The sequence below is a fragment of the Thunnus maccoyii genome, chromosome 9 (genome assembly GCF_910596095.1).
Source record: "Thunnus maccoyii chromosome 9, fThuMac1.1, whole genome shotgun sequence".
In the NCBI taxonomy this organism is placed as follows: Eukaryota; Metazoa; Chordata; class Actinopteri; order Scombriformes; family Scombridae; genus Thunnus; species Thunnus maccoyii.
The window spans coordinates 24,517,273-24,537,996 of record NC_056541.1 but is presented as its reverse complement, the minus strand read 5'-3'; the positions used below and the strand labels follow the sequence as shown (position 1 = coordinate 24,537,996).

General features: G+C 44.7%; 1 protein-coding gene across 4 annotated transcripts in view; it reads left to right on the top strand.

Annotated features, from left to right (window-relative positions):
* LOC121903690 (tetratricopeptide repeat protein 28-like) overlaps window positions 1-20,464 on the top strand; it is a 168,546-nt gene extending 148,082 nt beyond the window's left edge. For 3 of the 4 annotated variants that reach the window (XM_042420989.1, XM_042420991.1, XM_042420992.1), the window contains 16 exons: window positions 2,335-2,444; window positions 5,435-5,564; window positions 5,686-5,904; window positions 8,483-8,642; window positions 10,380-10,520; window positions 13,400-13,544; window positions 13,711-13,890; window positions 14,080-14,624; window positions 14,909-15,156; window positions 15,269-15,393; window positions 15,477-15,708; window positions 15,987-16,063; window positions 16,805-16,828; window positions 17,627-17,756; window positions 17,879-17,986; window positions 18,121-20,464. In XM_042420989.1, coding sequence (XP_042276923.1) covers window positions 2,335-2,444; window positions 5,435-5,564; window positions 5,686-5,904; window positions 8,483-8,642; window positions 10,380-10,520; window positions 13,400-13,544; window positions 13,711-13,890; window positions 14,080-14,624; window positions 14,909-15,156; window positions 15,269-15,393; window positions 15,477-15,708; window positions 15,987-16,063; window positions 16,805-16,828; window positions 17,627-17,756; window positions 17,879-17,986; window positions 18,121-19,730 — 4,184 coding nt within the window. In that variant the 3' untranslated portion in view covers window positions 19,731-20,464. The remainder of the gene's footprint in view (window positions 1-2,334; window positions 2,445-5,434; window positions 5,565-5,685; window positions 5,905-8,482; window positions 8,643-10,379; window positions 10,521-13,399; window positions 13,545-13,710; window positions 13,891-14,079; window positions 14,625-14,908; window positions 15,157-15,268; window positions 15,394-15,476; window positions 15,709-15,986; window positions 16,064-16,804; window positions 16,829-17,626; window positions 17,757-17,878; window positions 17,987-18,120) is intronic. The other variant, XM_042420990.1, reaches the window with a different exon arrangement.
* The last annotated feature ends 260 nt before the right edge of the window (window positions 20,465-20,724 follow it).

Sequence of the window (20,724 nt, the reverse complement as noted above, 5' to 3'; positions counted from 1 at the left end):
TGGTTGTTTCTTCAATGTTATGCAAACCAGTATACAATCCCTGTCATCCTCAGTGTTTTGACTACATGCCAGAGGTCTGGAGAAGTTTTTCTTGGACAGAATAGGTAAATATGGGTGCTCACACCATCGTAGAGAAGGGAGAAGACACAGCAGTGGAAGTCTGTGTCAGGAAAATGCCTCCAGGACTTTTTTTTTCCCCTCAAAAAAATTGTTTATGGTACACTTACTGTATGTTACACACTGTTTTTTTCTACATGTGGTCATGATCAAAGGGCACTGTGATGTCATGTGGATGAGTGCCTATGTGCCAGGGTATTTGGTTTGAGGCTCAACGCACTTGTGGTTCTACAGTGCATGAGATTCCGTGCCCTTTTTCTGTGCATGTGGTGTCTGCACGTAAAGCTTGTGTCTGAAGGCAGAGGTGCGTGGGCCTCAGGGGCTGCAGAGAATCTCTCACCCAGCTGTCAAGCAGCCTTTAAAGTGTTCTCTAGTTGCTCTTCAGGGTGCAGCCAGCCACGGCCACATCCTCATGTCAGCCGCTGCTACGTGACTGTGCCTGCGGGGCACACCAAAGGCACGCACGGTGACAGTGACAGACACTGAATGATACAGCGCGGTAGAACAGAGGAAATGAGAGAGTTAGGGAGGGAAGGAGGGATGGAGAAAAAGAAAGAAGATGGCAAGCGGGTGGAAGGGAAAGAGACAGAGATCGGTAGGAGTCATAATTCACATGTATTATTTCACTGTCAACTGGAGACTAAAGAAAACATAGAGTTGGTTGACATTCAGGCTTGATCATAAAGAACTATCACAGAGCAGCTCAGAGAAAGAAAGGTTTTCTCTGTGTATGTGTGTGTGTGTGTGTGTGTGTGTGTGTGTGTGTGTGCGTGCAGATGAAAGGCTCAGACCTGGAGTTGAGATGAGTGAGGGGTGAGGCTGTCAGAGAATGAAAAGGATAATTTAGATCTGTTTCCTCTCTCTTGCTCCAGTGCCTAATGAGCCCTAAGCAGTGCCGAGGCCCCGCAAGCACTGCCACCACAGTTGAGATGAAACAGGTAGAGAGAGCAAAGGGGGGGGGGACCAGAGACACAGGCGCAGAGATGAGAAAATGAATATGGGAGGTAGAGAGAGAGAGAGAGAGGAGCACAGCAGATGCATGGGGGAAGAGGGCAGGCGTGCAGACGGAGGGTGTGTGGAAAGATAAGGCGAGAGAGGGAGACTGTTGCAGGCTTCAAAGGCTGCCGGCTCGCGTGGCCATGGAGGAGCCATGAAGTCTATGGTTGCGTGGTGTGCTGGGTCTTGCGGAATAGGCTGGCTGTTTCGGGTCACGCTCTCTGTTCTTGGCTTATCTGGTCCAGCCACAGACTGTTTTCCAGGAATGCCGAGAAAAGCAGACTAGGACGAGGGTGGCTTGGCCCATTTTCTCCTCTCTTTGACCAAAAGCATGTTTAGACCCCTCCATCGCACAAGCAAACGGAGAGAATAGACTCGTGAAACGCAGCCCGCGTTAAGTGAGACTGTGCATGAGCAATGGACTGTTGCAAACTGCAGGCTGCTTACTGTGCATTTAGCACCTTGTGGGTGATATGTGGCCCAGCAGCTGTCGCTTTTTTTTTTTTTTTTTTTTTTTTTTTTCATTGTCCTCTGCGGAGTGGCATTTTCATCTCAGTAATTGGGCAGAACCAAGTACTCAGCAGGCAGGCTGAGGACACATGCAAAGATGTGACATACGCCTCACTGCTTGAGGGATTGGAAGTGAAAAACAAACTGCGTACTCGCCAGGTGATCTGACACAGGCACGCTCGCTGAACATACACACCTAGATACACACACTCACATGTACATGCACATTCAAACCTCCCTCGGCTTCCCGAACAGCTCTCAAAGTCTCTCAAACGAAATATCACAGAGCCGACTTTGCGCTGTGAGTCTGCGTGCAGTCTATTATTAGCTCATCAGTGTTTTGCAAATATTTGTAGACTTGTTCATGATGTTGTGTGGCTTCTTTTATGCAAGCATTAGGCGTGTGTTTGTGTTTGCTCAGCCAGTCGATCCCTAGCATTGATTACTATGCAGTCCGATTAGTGCTCTAACAGCCTCCCTCTATGGTAGAAGTGTGTGTGTGTGTGTGTGTGTGTGTTTAGTACCAGTGTGAGCAGTATCTTACAACTGAGGCCAAATATCGAAACCTGTTCGCTGTCAGAACATCAGTACCACGCTATGCTTACATCTGTTACTCTGAAAGATACCTAAGAGTCTGCATGCTCTGAATAATTTTTACTCTCTCCCTCCTCTCTGTCTCTCATCTGCTCCTGTTTCCTCCCCTTTCGACAGGCCTGCGGCTTGCTGAGCAGCTGGCTCGGCGTGAGGACGAGGCGAAAATCCGCCATCGTCTAGGGCTTTCTCTGTGGGCCAGTGGGAATCTGGAGGAGGCCCAACATCAGGTGAAGTATCTCCTGTTCTTTCCTCTCCCCTTACCTCGCCTTGCATCAACTCTCCTCTCCTCTCCTCTCCTCTCCTCTCCTCTCCTCCATCTGGACTCCTTCCAGCAAATCCACCTCTTGTACTTAAAACTGACCTCTAATAAGCACACATCTGTCGGAAGGCAACAATTACAAACGAGTGGAGGAAGTAGATGTCCAAAGACGTGGGGTGTGGAATGTACGTTTTTAGTAGTGCCCTCACGGTGAGAGAAAGAACCCCAGAGGAAAGAAAACAACAGGAGAAGACAAAAAGAGAGGTGGCTATAGAATTTGAACACGCCTGTTGGCAATACGCTGGGTAGTCTGTTGAGCTGGTAAATGCTGTCATCTCAGAAGACAGGCGACAGATGACTGAAGATTTTTTGTATTTATGTGCATGGTCTCAGGAGTCCCAAGCCTCTGCATCACACACACACACACACACACACACACACACACTCCTCCTCAGCCCACTACCCACCTGGCAAGCATGGAATATCCCGTTAACATCTCTCTTTGCAGTCTGTCCACACACCACAGCTCAAGATTTGATTTTTTTTTTTTGTGTATCCACATACAAGTCTGTGAACAGTCAGCCAACAGCAGTGGCTGTCACGTGTGCCTGTAGGGATGTTATTCAGCTGCTTTCATTTTCAAAATCTAGTCCAAAAACATTTCTGTTATGATACACGCAAGCTACGTACATCTATGTGACCCAGATAGCTTTGTTTTCAGTCCTGCATTATACTTTTCAAAAAGTAACTTTGTCTGTTTGCAATTATCTGTAACAAGAGTTGGGGAGAGAAAAGACTGAACCAAGGTGGTGGTGACTAGACCAGAGTGCTCATGAGTCATGTTGAGGAATTCGTATTCAATTAAAGCAAAATATTATTCTAACAAGGCAATGCAACATATTTTTCCAGCGTGTGTTTGCTTTCCAGTTTAACACTTGACCTTGGGCCCTCAGTGTTGCATGTTAAATTGGTGTTGTCCTTGTTGCAACTCACAGTTATCCAATGCTTTGCCAACATATACCACAGCAATGTTAATTTTCCCCCCCTCTCTGTCAGCTTGTAGCCCTCAAGGTGAATTGGTGGTGGGAAAGGACACTGTTGTCCTCAGAATATAGATCAAATGGTTATTCATGAGCTGGCCTGTTGCTATGCATGACCTTTGTAAATACCCTGACCCACTTCAAACCTCATTTGTAAAGGCTTGTATTGGAATTTATAAAGCATCCATAGCTGTAGAATGAGAGTACTTGACCTTATGTTCCTCAATCTCTATATATTTAAACCAAATTGTATTTTGACATCCTCATTATGATCCCGGTGTTCACCGCGACACACAGATTGACATGTCATGATTTTAAGCCTGATTTTTTTTAAGCATGCTACCTCTGAGAAGTGCTCACGTTCGTATCTAGAGGGATTATGAATCAATAAATTCATGTTTACTTAAATATCTAGTCTACTGTAGATGAAGCTTTTTTTTAACCTCTGATATCATGTGTCAGAGCGGGAGGTTCCCCAGGGAGGTTATTTTACAAAAATCATTAGAAGAATGTGTGTATCAAACCCTGCTCAGGTTACCGATTCACTGTGACATTGACATTCACTTAACATGTCAGATAAAAGCCATGTTAGTGTCAGTGATTGTAAAACATGAGAGTCCTGTTTGAACACATGGCAGTTGAAGAATATAGCAGATTTTACCTGTACCACAGCCAAGCAAGTCACTGCGGACACAGCACATTTGGGACTGTTTCCTTTCATCTGTGCCAGGAGGGGTCAGGCCAGAGGCAAGGCGCTGTGAGAAATTAGTTTCACTCTTAAAGGGATGTCTGCAAGCCTAACAGATTAAACTAGCACTGCAGCAATCAGCCCACAGCCCTATCAGCAAAATCATCCTGGGACTAGCAGCTCCGTCTACTAGCACTAATGCAGCAGAGCTCACAGATTCTCTGCTGATCTCTACTCTCCCCCTTCACTCCCTCTGACACACTTTCCTGCATGACCTTGGGATATGCCAGATGAGCTACAGTGTATGCATATACATGCGCTCACAAGAAACGCTCTGTCTCTTTTTCTTTTCTCTCACCAAACCCACAGTGCTGATAGAATCCAGTTCATCCATACCAACAAGCTTTTCTCCACTGCAGCTTTTTGTCTTTTATGCACTATGGTCAAGCACTGTGAGCAGAGTGCTTTAGCCTCTCTGCTGGCCCTGGCCTCCTGAAGAGTGGCTCTATAGCAGTCCCAGTCATCCTACAGGGCTGCCATAGGCGCAGAAATAGGAAATCAATAAAGACTCCCATGAATCAGCACTGCTGGCCAGCTCTGCTTGGCCAATATGCAACACTGCCTCCCGCCCCACCTGTCCATTGTCTTTCACCTTCTCTCAATCCAATGTCTGGCACTGTCCAATAACACAGACAGACCTATCGAGTTCACCACGCATTTATTCACACTGTCTGTCCAAGATACCCAGGTAATGGTTTAGCTTCTCATTGCCCTTTCCCATGTCCAGGCATATAAGAGCTGAAGAGAGGTTTACTTGTGTTGGATGGTGATTCATCAAGCTACATTACAGTTCTTTCCCCTGCTGAGAAAGAGGCAGAATTGGAAAGCAGCATGTTGGATCAGGGAGGTGGGATGCTACCATCTAGTGGCAAAAATCTCTCTGTCTCTCTTTTAACCATACACACGTGGTGGTATATTATTTGGTGGACATTTTTACCCAAAGTGTCTTTCACTAACACGACCGCTTAAATTTTAGCATGTGTTACCCCTGTTTAAATTAAACCTGGGATGGAGAAAGTGCTGGTATCATGCGCCAGCTTTTGAGGTACAAAATACCACTTATCACCCTCAATAATCAGGAGTGAATGAAAGTGTGATGATATAGTCTCAGTAAATGATCAAGCCAATGATATCTCAATTAATTTGATTGTTGTTTTTGTTTATCTGCAGTTATATCGGGCATCTGCACTGTTTGAGACCATCCGGCATGAAGCCCAGCACAGCACCGACTATAAACTCTCCCTGTTTGACCTGCAAACCTCCTGCTACCAGGCTCTCCAAAGGGTCCTTGTCAGCCTAGGTATGCCCATAGACACTTCTTATATCCTCACTACTTCACACTGTTAGCTTTGCCGCCATTACAGGAAAAATCAGGTTTTAGCTTGAACCTATTTATCAGCATTGATTTCTTAACACCACAGGCCACCATGATGAAGCTCTGGCAGTGGCAGAGCGGGGTCGTACACGAGCCTTCGCTGACCTCTTGGTGGAGAGGCAGACGGGCCAGCAGGACTCAGACCCCTACACCCCAGTAACAGTGGAGCACATCTTGGACACCGTCAACAGCCAGAGGGCCTTGGTACTTTATTTCTCCATGGCTGCTGGTTACCTGTACAGCTGGCTGCTGGCTCCAGGAGCAGGTAAGAACTAGTGCTCGGATTGTAAATTGTTTTTTTGGGAATCCAAGTATTATTTTTTCTGCATTAAAACAGTCTCTGTGCTGTCAGAGACCAATCAAATACTGTGGCTAGGTTTCAGATGTTCTCTTTTACTCAAGTAAAATAATCCTTTGGCCAATAACTCCTAAATCTATTCATTTTCCGACAGTCCTTTAAAGGCAGTCTATGCAGGATTCTCCTAAAAAACAATGTATAGACTTATACAAAAATAATTAAGTATGTGGCGGTGTATGTATCTACAGAGATCCTGCCCTCTGCCTGTATTTTGTTATTATTTTGCTGTGTTCGGGATGTTTATGGGCATCAATCTGTGGGCAGTGGGTGTGTAGCCCCCAGCCAATAACAGCATGCAGAGTGTGAGGTCGAGACTCAGGTTACATCGCTGTCTCCATCTCTCTCTCCTCTGCTATCTGTCTGTGTGTCTGTTTGACCGAGGGCAGGGCTGAGCTCCACACAAACACACACACACATGCAGAGAGGCCACAGCAGACAGGATGAAGTGTGCACTTCGGCTGCATTCACACAAAATCCAGCAATGTGGCACCTTCCTGCAGGGTTGTAAGGGGGTGTGGGCGTGTTTATTTTTGCTTTATAATGTAACCGCCGTGAAACAACCAGAAAATAATGTTTTATTTATCTGATTCAATGCTTTGTTATTGCTACCACCGCTCCCTCTCTTCATACATGCACTAACTCGCTGGACCGCCGCTGCTCGCTCTCTCTCTCTCACTCTGGTGTTGTTGAGCCGGGGAGGAGGGGCCAACTTTGAATGTCTAGTTTACAAACAGCAACCAACAAATCCTGCATAGTATGCATTAAGTCACAGAGTTTCTAGAATTTTCAATTTCATGCAAAACATGTTTTTCACTATTTCTCCCACAAAATTGATCTTTTACTAATATGCATCATATACAAATAAAAAATACAGTATGCAGTATTTACAAAATAGCTTAAATATTCAAACACAAAATTAGGCATGCTCACTTAATGGTTAGATACTAAAGAAATCAAATGTCATATAATTGTAGGGATGAACCAAAATGTCCAAATCTTTCCCGTCGGTGTTGAAGCGTCTTTCTTGTACGTAGTTTAAAGCTGCAACAGTTACACAGGTGAAAGCAAATACATACAAAAACACACTCTTGCTTGTTCAAATCAAAGAGGATAAAAAGCCTAGAGGCTACAGCTTGTTTTCAGCTGCAGGGGTAAGAAGGCCAGCTTTAACACCAAGCGGCAGTGCCACCTGCCACTCCACTGTTAGGATTTGCCCCCCTGCCTCGCTTCTCACCCCAGAAGGCTTCTGCCAATGAACCATGCTAATTGATAGTGACACAGCCAAACAACACTGGCAACATCTTCACACATGCCAACAGGAAAACACTTTTCTGCTTCAGCCAAGTCAGAACATAATTCCTCTGTCTCTTTTCATCTGCCTCCTTTGTTTTTTTTTTTTGTTTCTTTCCTTGCTTTTCTTTATATTTCTTCTTGGCATTGCTTGTGTACTTGTGTGTATTTCTCTCTCGTGTTCACACACTGAGTAACACCAACACAGGCAGAGGGATTAAGATGCCGCTCTTTTATATGAGTCGTGAAATTCCAGTTTCACAAAGAGAGTAGACAAAGCTGTGGGTGAACTACGGTGCATGTCACTCAACTCCTGTGGCTGCCACACTGTTAGTTGTTCTGCGGCTCTCTTGTATTTTCTGTTTTAAAGAGAGGAAATGAGAGCTGTGGCCCATGTCCCATGCCACCAGGCCTGAACATTTGATCAACTCCAGCTCCCAGGCAACCAGATGAACTTGACCCCCTAGCACTAGTCATAAGGATGGGAGGAACACTACAGGGACTAGTGGAGATCTTCAAAGCATTGAATATTGCCCCAAGCTAAGAGGGAGCCACTTGCTCACTAATCGCCTGTCTGTCACTTCCTGGCATTCCCTGGCATCCAGCTGGCACACAAACATGGCCAAGGCAAAAGAGTCTGCAGTCAGGAAAAAGGGCTACAAAGGTCCCAATTACCCCAGTAGTGTAAATTATGTGACATTTTATAGACCTGAATGGACATATACTATATCTGAATCACAAATACTTTTCACTCAATCGTGTTTAATACCAAACAAACACGTGAGTACATCCACACTTAAACAGCACCGACACACCCACAAACTCACACACATTCACATTGACAAACACACACACACAACCTATACTCCATCTCCCAGTGCGCTCTTCCCCGCCCCCTCTGATGTTCCTTCTCGAAACTCAGCTGAGGTCTCATGGCAGGCAGCAGATGGCATAGGCAGCCTACTCTTATCTTTTATTGAACGTTATTTGTTTTATTCATCTTGTTCCACAGATGAATTACTGCACGTGGTCTCACTCACAGCTTTCAGTCGAAACGATCCGATATTCCTTCCCTGTTGCGAGCGAGTAATACAAACATATTAGAAAATGGGTGTGGAAAATGTCTCCCATTTATTTTTTTACATGAACACCTGAAAGCAACCAGTCATGTTTGCCCTCCCGTCTCTCTCCGCAGGCATCCTGAAGTTCCATGAAGTGTACCTGGGCGAGGGTGTGTCAGAAGGAGGGTCAGAGTTCCAGGAGGGAGGTGGTGGTGGGGTGATCAGCGGCTCCTCGTTGGAGCAGCACATCGCCAGCGCTCGTGAGGCTCTGGGAGTCGAGTCCTATTACAGCAGGTGAGATAGATGTTTACAACCGTAACAATAACATACTTATTCAACAGTAGCTGCTAAAGCATTCACACAAGCTTATTAAACTTGTATTATTCTATCAAACAAGCATGTACGTTATTTTCCAGAAATAATATCTACTGATTTTAAGCAACCCCACCACCCCCACACACACTCTTTGCGGAGCCCTTGTTCATCAACTATCAGAAAGGAATGTTAAAGCAACATAGACATGACTTCACCTCGTCATCAAAAATGTTACCCAAAGCAAAAAACAAACACCTAAACTAAAACTTGACACTTTAAGCCCCAGAGTTAGTTGAAGAAGGGTCATTTTATCATTCAGAGAGAGAGAGCGAGAGAGAGCTAGAGAGAGTGTGTGTGTGTGTGTGTGTTAAAGAGTGTTATTCTGCCCCATTGCACTCAGTGATGACAGGCCTCCACTACCTGTCCAAAGTACTCCGCTCTCTCCCCAGTGAGAATAAATGAGACGGAATAATGGCTCTTGGATGGCCAGACAGTTGAACCCACCTAACAAACAGCAGACCAGACAAGTAAAGGAAGACAGAATGGGTTTACTTAGAGTATAAGGTAAATGGGAAGAGGATGTGATGGTAAAACCAGTGAGTTAACAGTCAAAGAAGCAGATCCTGGTGGATAAAGACCACATAGACAACATGGAATATAACCAGAAGGACACTGCATGAGAAGATGGCAAATGTGATGAGTTATATTAGTGCCCATTGACATCCATGGGTCTACATCGCGTTTGACGTTAGCCTGGTTTCTCTAGTTGGTGTTTGATCCATGGTGCCCAGCTGGTCCACCCAGTGCCAGCCTCCACCACCCTAGCAGCCTGGCCCTCCTGCCCCATTACCAGCTCATTTACTACTCCAATGGGAAGCTGTACACACGCCACTGCGCCTGGATGGGCACAATATGGCACCACTTACCAGCCCATTCATTCTCCAGAGTGGAGAGAAAGGACACAGCACTCTGAAATGAGTGGAGAGATAAAATGAATGGGATGGAGAAGAATAGGGAGAGGATGTGTGTGAAAGAAAGCAAGATATAGAAAGGGAAGGATACAGCCTTTGTTACAGTAGAAATGTAATAATATATGGAATTTCTATGCAATCATCTTTTAAAACCGCATTGTATGCTGCATCCATCCATTCTCTTAGTCCACATCTAAGGTCTGTCAGTGTGGACATCATTGGAGAACAAATCTCAAATGAGACATATACTGCATGGATTTTTTTTTTTTAAAACGTGGTTGTGGTAGTGGGCGTAAGATGATGAGAGATCCCATGGCGCAAATTCACACAGCTACTGTGAGAGCAAGAAGCTGACATAAGAGTTACATGATATGGATGCATCAGAGGAGAGGTTCGGGCATGAAGGGAGCGCATGGCGGGGGGGGGTTAGTGATTGTGGAGTGGGGGATGGTTGACTCCCCACTGACTGGATCAGCATCACCAGCATTATAATGAAAGGATTTAACTCTGCTTACCATCACGGTGTTGGACCAAGCTCGGGGAAATTAGGCCAAGTATGTGTGGGTTGAACAGTGTGTATTTTGGGCAGATCAGGAGTGTGTGTAAGTTGATTTATCCACAGAGAAACAATGTAAGTCTGTGTATTGTCTACTTTGCTGAAGTGCCTTTTTTTCTTGCCAACATCTCTATGGCTGTGCATGTCTCTCACTCTCTCTGTGTGTCTTTCTCTCTCTCTCTTTCTCAGAGGGTGTTCGAGCAGTGAGACAGAAAGCGAGGCAGGAGATTTGTTGGACCAACAGTTTGAGGAGCTCAACAACAAGCTTAACTCAGTCACTGATCCAACAGGCTTCCTGCGCATGGTGTCCAGAAACAACCTGTTCAACAGGTAGGAGACTGTTGCAAAGCACCTGTACATTCCTGCACTGTTATTGAGGCTAATCAACAAGAGCTACTCAGACCCACTTTTCCACAGAAAAAAAGATTAAAAAATATCTGCTCGGGTAAGGAGATTCATGGGTATTGTGGCTCATCTGTGAAAGGAGTCTTTTCTCCATTGTTTAGCTAGCGCAGAGGCAGCATGTGAATCCTCCTTATTAAATAGACTGAGTAGAGCCAAGCTCCTAAAGCCCTTATCAACTGCCTACTCTGATGGTGTGTGTGTGTGTGTGTGTGTGTGTGTGTGTGTGCGTCTACATGCCAGACACAGACATTGAGACCAATGTGGTTTTTAGATGTTTGCCCTGTCTGTGTTTGTTGTGCAGATTTGTGGAGATTTCAGCGAGTCTGCCTGTGTGCTCATTCAGCTCGAGTATCGTTTAATGATACAATGCAAAGTATTCATTTACATTGTGCTGATTGGTAATGTATACCAATAGAATGTGTGCATGTGTGCATATGTGTGTGTCTTGGTCATATTTCCCTGTCCTCGTCCACAGTTGAGCTGTTCTTTGATGAGAGGGTAATTCCAGCTTTAATTGCGTCTCGGTGCTCATTAAGCCTTTTTAATGGGCTGCCGGTAATAATCTGCTCATTCTTTTGGGCCTCAAAAAACCCTGAATTATAAAGCTCCTCATGCTTAGGAGCCTATCATCTATCACAATGCTAAAGCAAGAGAAAATGAAGAGAACCTCATTGTCATTTCAAGTCATACATCTCTGGATATGATGGCAAGATAAACTACATAAATTTTCCCTAACATGTTAAAAATTTAGGCTATTACTGGTGTGAAGACTGCAGTATTTTCACAATTACTCCCAATTAAAAGAGAGTAAAAAAAATATAATGAAGTCTAATTAAATGACATTTGAATCAAATCGGTACAAGAAAAATACACTTGAAGATCTGTGCTTTTTGGTGTGATATCTTCACCTGCTATTTTCTTCGATTGTCCTATTTTAACTCTGAGATCTAATCTACACCAGTGAGCTTGGAAGGATTACTATGGGAAGGTGATAATGAAAATCTTCTCATGTCTAATCCCCTCAGTGTGTAATTGAATACGTTTTTATGCAAGATGATAGCATAATGAGGATCATGATGAAGTTGTCAGTTAAGAAGCAGTAAACACTGATAGAGCAGGAGACCTGTATTTACAGCTGAGTGGCCACTTGCTTGTCAAGCAATAATTTCTATTGTAGCTAGAAATAAGGTCAGAATTAAAAGCTTACATATGTAATAGAGGCAGACTCGGCTACGTTTGTGTCACCTCTCAGATCACACTTAAAATCATTTCGTTCAAATGCAGCCACAGAATGCAATCTTCACCTTCAGCCTTACTGCTCTTAGTCATTTCCCTCTGCGCTTGACACTCACCTTCTTTTGGCTTATCCCTTGCCTCTGCTTTCATTCTTCCTGTCAGCCTAACAAACGATTGTTTGCTTTCCCATGGAGGCTCATGCCAAGGCCTGGGAGAGAGACAGAGTGTTGGGAGGGAGGGAAGCCAGTGGCCTGGGGCTACCAGAAGGGCAGGATAGATGTCTCCTCGCTGGGGCCCGGAAGAAACTCTGACTGGTGGAACAGATGGAGAGAAGTGACAAGTGCGGACATAAAGCTTTGGCCCTGTGTGCCCACAGCACCAAAGACTTCTAACTCCATGGCCAAAATTGGCACAGTTCTCAGTATGTTGTGTGTCTGAGTAGGGAGCTGTCATTTCTGTCACACGACAGGCATGCCTCAAACACACAGGGCTGTTGCCATATTTTGCTCCATTTCAAAAAAACTCCAAGTCCTGTGAAGTATTCACTGGCAGTACATTGAAGCTCTGACTTTTAATTATATGTAGAGTGGGTCCCTATAAAGACATTCCTCCTCTTCCTGTAGTGATTCTGGCAAACTGATAGCATTCAGCGCTGCAACTGCATTTTATTCTGAGCTCCAAACTACCATAGTTCAATACTGCCATCTAGTGGAGTGTTATATATACTGACATAATATTCTCAGTACTATTGCCACTGTATCATGTGAAATTACATATACTATATGTACAGTGTATATATATATATATATATATATATAGCACATTACAATGGAGATCCAGTATGGCCTGCCTTTATCTGCCTCTTGCTTGGTGAAACTTAGATCTGACAGTGAGCATGTCAGAAAAAAGAAAGCTGAGCCTTTGTGATTGAAAGTGTTGAATCACTCCCTTCTGCTGAAGCATACTACTACCACACACAAACGCACAGAAATTACAGTGGCTGAGTTTGCGTCTTTCCAGAGCCATATCTGATGTAACACTATGCAGCAAGTTAGACATGGACCTTGTCAGCCACATTCCCAGCACGACTGCAAAGCTCATAAGAGCAGCATGATGGTTTGATGTTAAAGGACAGTTTCATGCACAAGAGCTCTGTTGACAGGCAGGATTTTTTTATATGTTTTTTTTCAGCAATATTTTGAATTTAAACTTGAATTATTATGCAGTATTTTCAATTAGGGACCTTATGTTGACTTTAACCAAGTTTTAACTTAGGTTTACTGTAGAACTGTTTAAACTAATTGTGCAAATTGATTATGTATAATAAAATAAGATCAAATACAGTATTGGCATTGAGTTGAAGTACACTGCTGGAATGTAGGAAGATCATTTTGTAATTTAAAGAAAACAAAAATGAAAAGAGTTCATTCAAATGTTTTTGGAGCTTACTTTAAATGCATTATGGAGGAGTTGCAAAGTGCCTAAAACTACACTAGATTCGCAGGGGAAATATATAATTTACAAATGATAACATAGCATTGTTTTGTGTCATGTTTGTGTTTATGCAGGAGTTGCCAGAGTATGACCAGCCTGTTCAGTAACACCATGTCTCCAGCCAAAGAAGGTAGCTCTTCCCTGCCTCGTCGCTCCAGCAACCTCGGCAAGCCTCCACTCCGGGCACTTTATGATTTGCTCATTGCACCTATGGAGGGGGTGAGCGCTACTACTATGGGCCATTGCCTGCCTATTGATGTAGTTGTGTGCGAGAGATGAAGAACATGATCATGAGAAAATGCAATTATGAGGAATCAAAAGCACCACACCCTGTGAATGTTATTTTGTGTTTGTGTATCTTAACATTAATCCTTTTGTCTGACAGGGCTTGATGCACTCCAGCGGGCCCGTCGGCAGACACAGACAACTGGTGATGGTGCTGGAGGGAGAACTTTACCTCATCCCCTTCGCCCTGCTAAAAGGAAGCTCTTCTAATGAATACCTGTATGAGCGCTTCAGCCTCATTGCTGTTCCCTCCATCCATGGCCTCGGATCTAGTCTAAAGGTTGAGCTTTTTATTCAAATATCTTAAAAATACTTCTTCTACTTCTATTTGAAACTCACAGAACTAACAGAAGACTTTTATATCCCCTGATTCTACTTTTTTAAGTCATCTATCATGTTATTATAGATTATTAAATTGTTGTCTTTTGAATGTAGAGCTAGAATTTAACCCTGGTTGCTGTGCTCCTAGACTCACTCCCGGCGCCCTGGACCAGCTCCATGTGGTGGTGTCTCAATGGCAGCAGTGGTGGGGAACCCTAGACTGCCCTCACCTGTGATGGACCGCTGGCTTTGGGGACCCATGTCCTCTGCAGAGGAGGAGGCTCTAATGGTGGCTGAGCTGCTGGGCTGTCAACCCCTGGCTGGCCCTGCTGCAACTAAGGAGAGGGTCATGAGTGCCCTCACACAAGCTGAGTGTGCCCACTTTGCCACCCACATTTCCTGGAAATTGGCTGCTCTGGTACTCACCCCAAACCCAGAGGGCGTGCCCGGTGGGGCAAGTGCCAGCGTGGGAGTGGGAACAGTGGGGAGAGGTGCAGGGGGAAGGAGAGGGAGCAGTGGCAGAGGCAGGAAGGGCTCAATTGGAAGCGGCTACACCATCCCAGAGTCTCTCCACATGCAGGATGACAGCAGTGATGTGGAGAGCATCTGTGACAGTCCGTCCCTACAGGAGTTCCTGCTCACAGCTGCAGACATATTGGACCTGAGGTTACCTGTCAAGCTGGTGGTGCTGGGGTAGGTGGACTGGTTAAGGAGAACACATTTAAATGGTGATCTGTTATGTTGATTTAAGTCCTGATGTTTTATTTTATTTTAATGACTCAGTATGTGGATTGAGGATTGATTTACAGACATGAAAGGCATTAAATACAGTACAACATTAAAAAATAAAGCATGTAGCTAATGAGAATGTGATAGCACAGCCTAGAAAGATAAAAACAAATCATGCTTGAAATGTTATGCTATAAAATATTTTACTGCTTCCTAATTCAATTATATGTGTGGTTATCATTCTTCAGCTCGTACCTGGAGTCCAGCAGCAAGGTGACAGCAGACGGTGTCGTGGGATTGACCAGGGCCTTCCTGGCTGCTGGCGCTCAGTGTGTTCTGGTGTCCTTGTGGCCTGTCCCTGTCGCAGCCTCCAAGGTTTTTGTCCACGCCTTCTACACTGCTCTTCTTAATGGGACCAAGGCTAGTGCAGCTCTGGCAGATGCCATGAAAACTGTCCAGAGTAGCAAGCAGTACTCACACCCCTCCAACTGGGCAGGTTAGTGATGTTATTCATTTATGTGTTAATTATACAAATGTACAATTAAAAATAGATAAATGTAGATTTAAATAGCCATGGAGCTCTTTTTAATGGCATTTTTTCTGTCCAGGATACATGCTGATTGGCAGTGATGTGAAGCTTAACAGCCCATCTTCCCTGATTGGCCAAGCTTTGGCTGAGATTCTTCAGTATCCTGATCGAGCACGTGATGCTCTGAGAGTTTTACTCCACCTGGTGAGACAAGGAATTACATATGTAATTTCACAACCGAAGACACACACAAAAATACTGATGCTATACTGCTGCGCTGTTTGCAGGTGGAGAAGTCTCTTCAGAGAATACAGAATGGTCAGCGTAACTCCATGTACACATCCCAGCAGAGTGTGGAGAACAAGGTGGGGGGAGTCCCTGGCTGGCAGGCCCTGTTGACAGCTGTGGGCTTCCGGCTTGACTCTGCAGGCCCTGGTATCCCTGCTGCTGTCTTCTTTCCCACTGCTGACCCAGGAGACAGGCTCCAACAGTGCAGCACCACTTTACAATCACTACTGGGTATGCACCACAGACAAGCTCTGCATCACAGTTAAATCAAATCCAAAATCAGTCTGTTTTTGCATTTTTAATTATGTAAGATGTGCTTTTTGCTGTGAATTTATACTGTTTCCCACACACAGCATGGCCAGTTCTGTCATTTATGTTTGTAACCATGTCATACAGTATATCACTGTATATGATACCACCAGTTTAATCATAGAGCTACTTAGCTTTAGGTATAAAAAACATGCCTGGTGTATGAATAATGAAGAACTTCCTTTGATCCCATCCCTCAGGTCTGCCGCCGCCAGCTCTCCAGGCTTTGTGCAAACTCATCACAGCTTCAGAGGCAGGAGAGCAGCTCATCAACCGGGTAGGCCCCTGCAGTCCTGAACAAATGTTGCCAGATTTTTAAATCTAATGCTCGAGATACAAATAGGTCTTTGGCCCAAAATACAAACAACATATATACACAAAAACATATTTTATTTAATGTTAAGAATTGTTGAGGCCGTCCCACTCACTTCCTTTGAAACTTTTACAGGCCTTGGCACCATGAGGTTCTTGCTAGAAGAGAATAGCAGGGCTCTGTCATTGCATAACTGTATTACATCAGGGCTGGATACGCGCTGGTGCACTGGCAACTCAAGCTGCAGCTTAATCTGCGTTGAAATGCTGCATTGAAGCCTGTCTAGCAGTCCTTCAAGTACAAGGTCTTAACTACAATCTGAGTAATGTTCTTCTGCACCCAAACTCGTGACGCCAGAGAATTAATCTTGCGCTGCTGAGGTTTATCCCTGTTTACGTGTAACATGTGGCTGTCACATGCTTTAAGTGAAAGACTATCCAGTTAGTTGGTTATTAGCAGTTTTTGTTGCCTCATACTGCAAATAATGGTCTCAATGTGCAGAACATGAAACATGCTTAACCTAATCTATGTTTGCTGATTGTGTCAAACTCCACTCTGTCGTCAGGGAGATATATTATACACTACTGTTACTTGTTGCTATTATCCTTCTTGTTGACCTGAACCCTTGTACCCTTTGTGAATGGCCTGTATGCATGCAATTAAAAGCCTATTCTCTCTCCCATTCCCCTAATGTGCGGTCTGAAGGCTGTTAAAAATATGGTGGCTATGGTAAGTGTGCCTTCACCTGCCTGCACTCCATCCCATTCTAGCCTGTTCTTTCTGCAACGTCTCTTTCTTGTGTAGAAGCTGCATGACAATTAATCTATTTATTTAGTTTGTATCGTGCTGTTCTGTCATCCTTATGCATGCATAAAATGTAGCTTAGCAATTCCACCTCACCTCCCATTATTAGATCCTGCAGTCAGACATTAGGGATTACAGGTATTTAAGGATTTATAACCCTGGTTCATTACAGGTCAGAGGAATGTTTCAGGCTGGTAGAAGGGATAAAGCTATGATGTAGAAAACAAACCTCTCATATTCATGAAGAGTGAAGTGAGGAGAAGAGGCGTGTTCCTGCTTTCTGAACAGTTACGTCAGGTGGACAAAGGTGTCTCTGTTCCAAGCCAAGTAATCCCCAAACAGAATAGGCAAGGGCACATGTAAACTTCCACAAAGCTGAAAGCCTTTTAGCTCTGTTTCCCTGCAGATGTTCTGTTACCCTGAGCACTGATTATCACTCATTATTCACTTATTTTTACACAATAAGATGTGATTGTCATTATTTTAGGGAACTATAGCTGATTAAAAGTAAAAAATGTTTATTGAATTGAGAGCAAAGATCTAAATAACTTTGCATTGGATGATTTTTTTTTCTTAACAGAAGAAAAATCACATGGTTTGCTCACAAAAATCATTTTATCCATTAATCACATCTCCAGTAGAATTCACCGGTTTAACGCTCCTCCCTAACCACTGCCAACTTTTCTTGTTTTCTCTATTTGTCTTCTCTTTCTTCTTCTCCAGCTCCACCAGGTTCTGGTCCAGCTCCAGACAGGAGAGAAAGAACAGGACTTCTCTCTGCTGCCCATTCAGGTGTCCATTAGTGTGCAGCTATGGAGACTGCCGGGATGCCATGAATTTCTGGCTGCTCTAGGTGAGTCATCTGTTTCCTAAGAAAACTGTGAATTCCTGTCCCCTCCAACTACCCTCTCATTATGCATCCGTGTGCCCTTGTGAACTCAAGCACATTATTGTTGTCTCTCTGTATGTGTGCAGGTTTTGACTTATGTGAGGTAGGCCAAGAAGAAGTGGTGCTGAAAACAGGCAAGATGGCCAACCGCCGCACCTTGCACTTTGCTCTGCAGTCTCTGCTGGCGCTGTTTGGTAAGTATATTTTGTACTATCGGTTGTTAAGAAAACAAAATACTCATGCTCATTGTACTTTCTGTTCTTCTTTATATCTTCAGTCCCTTAATTTTCCCATTTTCACGTTTCATGTCTTTCATCTCTTCCTTCAGACTCCACAGAACTGCCCAAGCGTCTGAGCCTGGACAGCTCATCTTCCCTTGAGTCTCTAGCTTCAGCCCAGTCTGTGTCCAACCCCCTGCCCATGGGATACTCAAGCCTTCCCTTCTCTCCTCCTTGCCTGGACAATCAGGCATCAGATGCCATCTCTGTCTATAGCCTCAGCTCTGTAGCCTCCTCCATGAGCTTTGTTTCCAAGTCAGATTGTGATTTCCTCAGTCATCGGCAGCGCGGTGGGGCCACGGCACACTACTCTGCCCACAAGCATCCTCATGTTCCCCGTAGTCGCTCCTCTCCTCATGGGGCAGCTGCTGCTGTGGCAGGAACCCGGGGTGAGGAGGAGGAATACGAGGGCTTTTCTATCATCAGCAGTGAGCCGCTGGGAAGCCACTGTGACTCTTTGCCCCTGCCACCAGGCCACAGCCAGCGCCACCACCGTGGAGGCAGGGGGGTTGTCGGTGGATCCAGCACAGGGGCAGGAAGAGGCTACACTGTATCAGTATCATCAAGAGGCAGTGTCAGTACTCCCACCTCCCCTGTCAAAACATGCGTGGTGCCCAGTCCAAACTCACCTTTCCAGAAGGTGGGTAAGGTGAGCAGCTCAGATACAGGTGAATCAGACCAGTCCAGTACTGAGACGGACAGCACTGTCAAGTCTCAGGAAGAAAAAACTGTCCCTCTGGATCCTCAGGAGCTGGCCCAGAAGATTCTAGAGGAGACTCAGAGCCATCTACGGGCAGTGGGTAGTCTTCAACGGGCCGGGGCAGAGGGTGCGACAGCAGGAGGAACCTCAGCTCGGAGCAGCGCCTTCCGCTCGTCTGAAACTAGCGCATTCAGCCGTCCTAACAGCGCTGGCGGTCGAGCTCAGTCTTCCCCAAGACCCAAACCTCCCTCCCGTTCCTCTTCACTGCAGAAGATAAGCTCTGGCTACAATAGTCCTGCTGTCTCTGAGTCTTCCCAAAAGGAGGGCAGCCACCCTTCACCCACTCTGGACAGCCATGCACAGTTCAAATTGAAGTACCCAAGTTCTCCATACAGCGGCCACATCTCTCGTTCTCCCAGTAATGTGTCTCCCAGTTCTGGTCACCAGTCCCCGTCCGGTAGTGCTCCATCCCCTGCCCTTTCATACTCCTCCACAGGCTCTGCTTGCTCTACATCGGCTGATGCTCCAGACTTGGACCGTCTAAGAAGAGGGGTCATTGATGAGAAAGTCCAAGCCATCCACAATCTGAAGACCTTTTGGGCTAATGCTGCAGCCCAGCAACAGCAACATCTAGGTCCTGTCAAAGCTGTCCACAGTGCTTCTGGACCCCTAGGTTCTGCCAGTAGGGATGTACTGAGCCTTCTGAACCTCTCCCCACGCCATTGCTCCCCTAATGACACCCAAGACAGCCTGGAGCTGCGGGAGCTGGGGCTGCAGTCACTGGACAGGGGCAGCAAGAACTCTTCCAATGGACACCACTGCTCCAACCCCAGGAAAGTGGCTCCATCTCCTACAATTTCCACAAGCAGCAGCCCTGGTGCTCGTTCTATCCGACTACCTGCTGGCAATGGATACAAGTTCCTGTCGCCTGGAAGATTTTTCCCTTCCTCTAAATGCTGAGACATTTCAAATGGTCCTATACTTTTACCTATAATTTACTATCCTGTGTGCTGGAGGAGTAGGGCACTTTGTGAGGGCCACTATTGGTCCACCGAGCTTGACTGACAGTGAGAAGGATTTGATTGGTCAGTGAGTGTGATCCTGCAGAGGCACATGAATGCTTTAGAGAGTGTCTTGTCTATGTGCCCATAACACTGTAAATGGCAATGAGAAATACTCAACGACCTGATACTGTGTTTGTGTGTAACTGTGTGTCAGGTAAATGTAAATGCCATTTGGTATTTTCCCCCCCAAAACCTTGCTGTTTGTGTGGGCCGAGATGCAACAGCTATGACTGATTTCCTCCATTCTATTTTTTGTTTTTAAATTTAATGGTTATTGTTATTATTGTTTGTTATTGTTATTAATATTATAATAATTATTATTATGTTTTGTAAATTAATTCCAGTGTTTCACAATCAGTATTAAGCGTTTTTATATTATTAAAAAGTGAACAAACCTGTACCATGTAAAGATGGATAGAGTGGGGAAAAAAAAGATTTAATATTTTTTATTGAAATCAAAAGGGCATTTTGCCTGATTTCTTTGTGAATTGAGTGTCTGCTCTGAAGCATGGATTCTCTTGCTATTCAATGTTAAGTACCATGTATGACTTTTTAGCCCATGATTTTTTGAGATTAAACATCAAAGTTTCATGACAACCATCTGTCATTTATCAATAAACTGTTTCAATAAAAAAACATCGTTTTCTCTCTTGTATTCTTGACTTTACACTATTCTTTAATATGGCACTCTTACAGCCTGTACTACATCATACCACCATCCCCCAAGGGGTAACAGGGTAAATAAGAGGGGTAACAAGATGATTAAAGGGATGGGTCAATATATATTACAGTAGCCTATGTTTTACTTGTGAAATACTAGATACATTCTCCTCTTGAGACCTCTCACTCTTTGGTTAGCTGCTCACAGTTCATCTCCACAGTTACTGTAA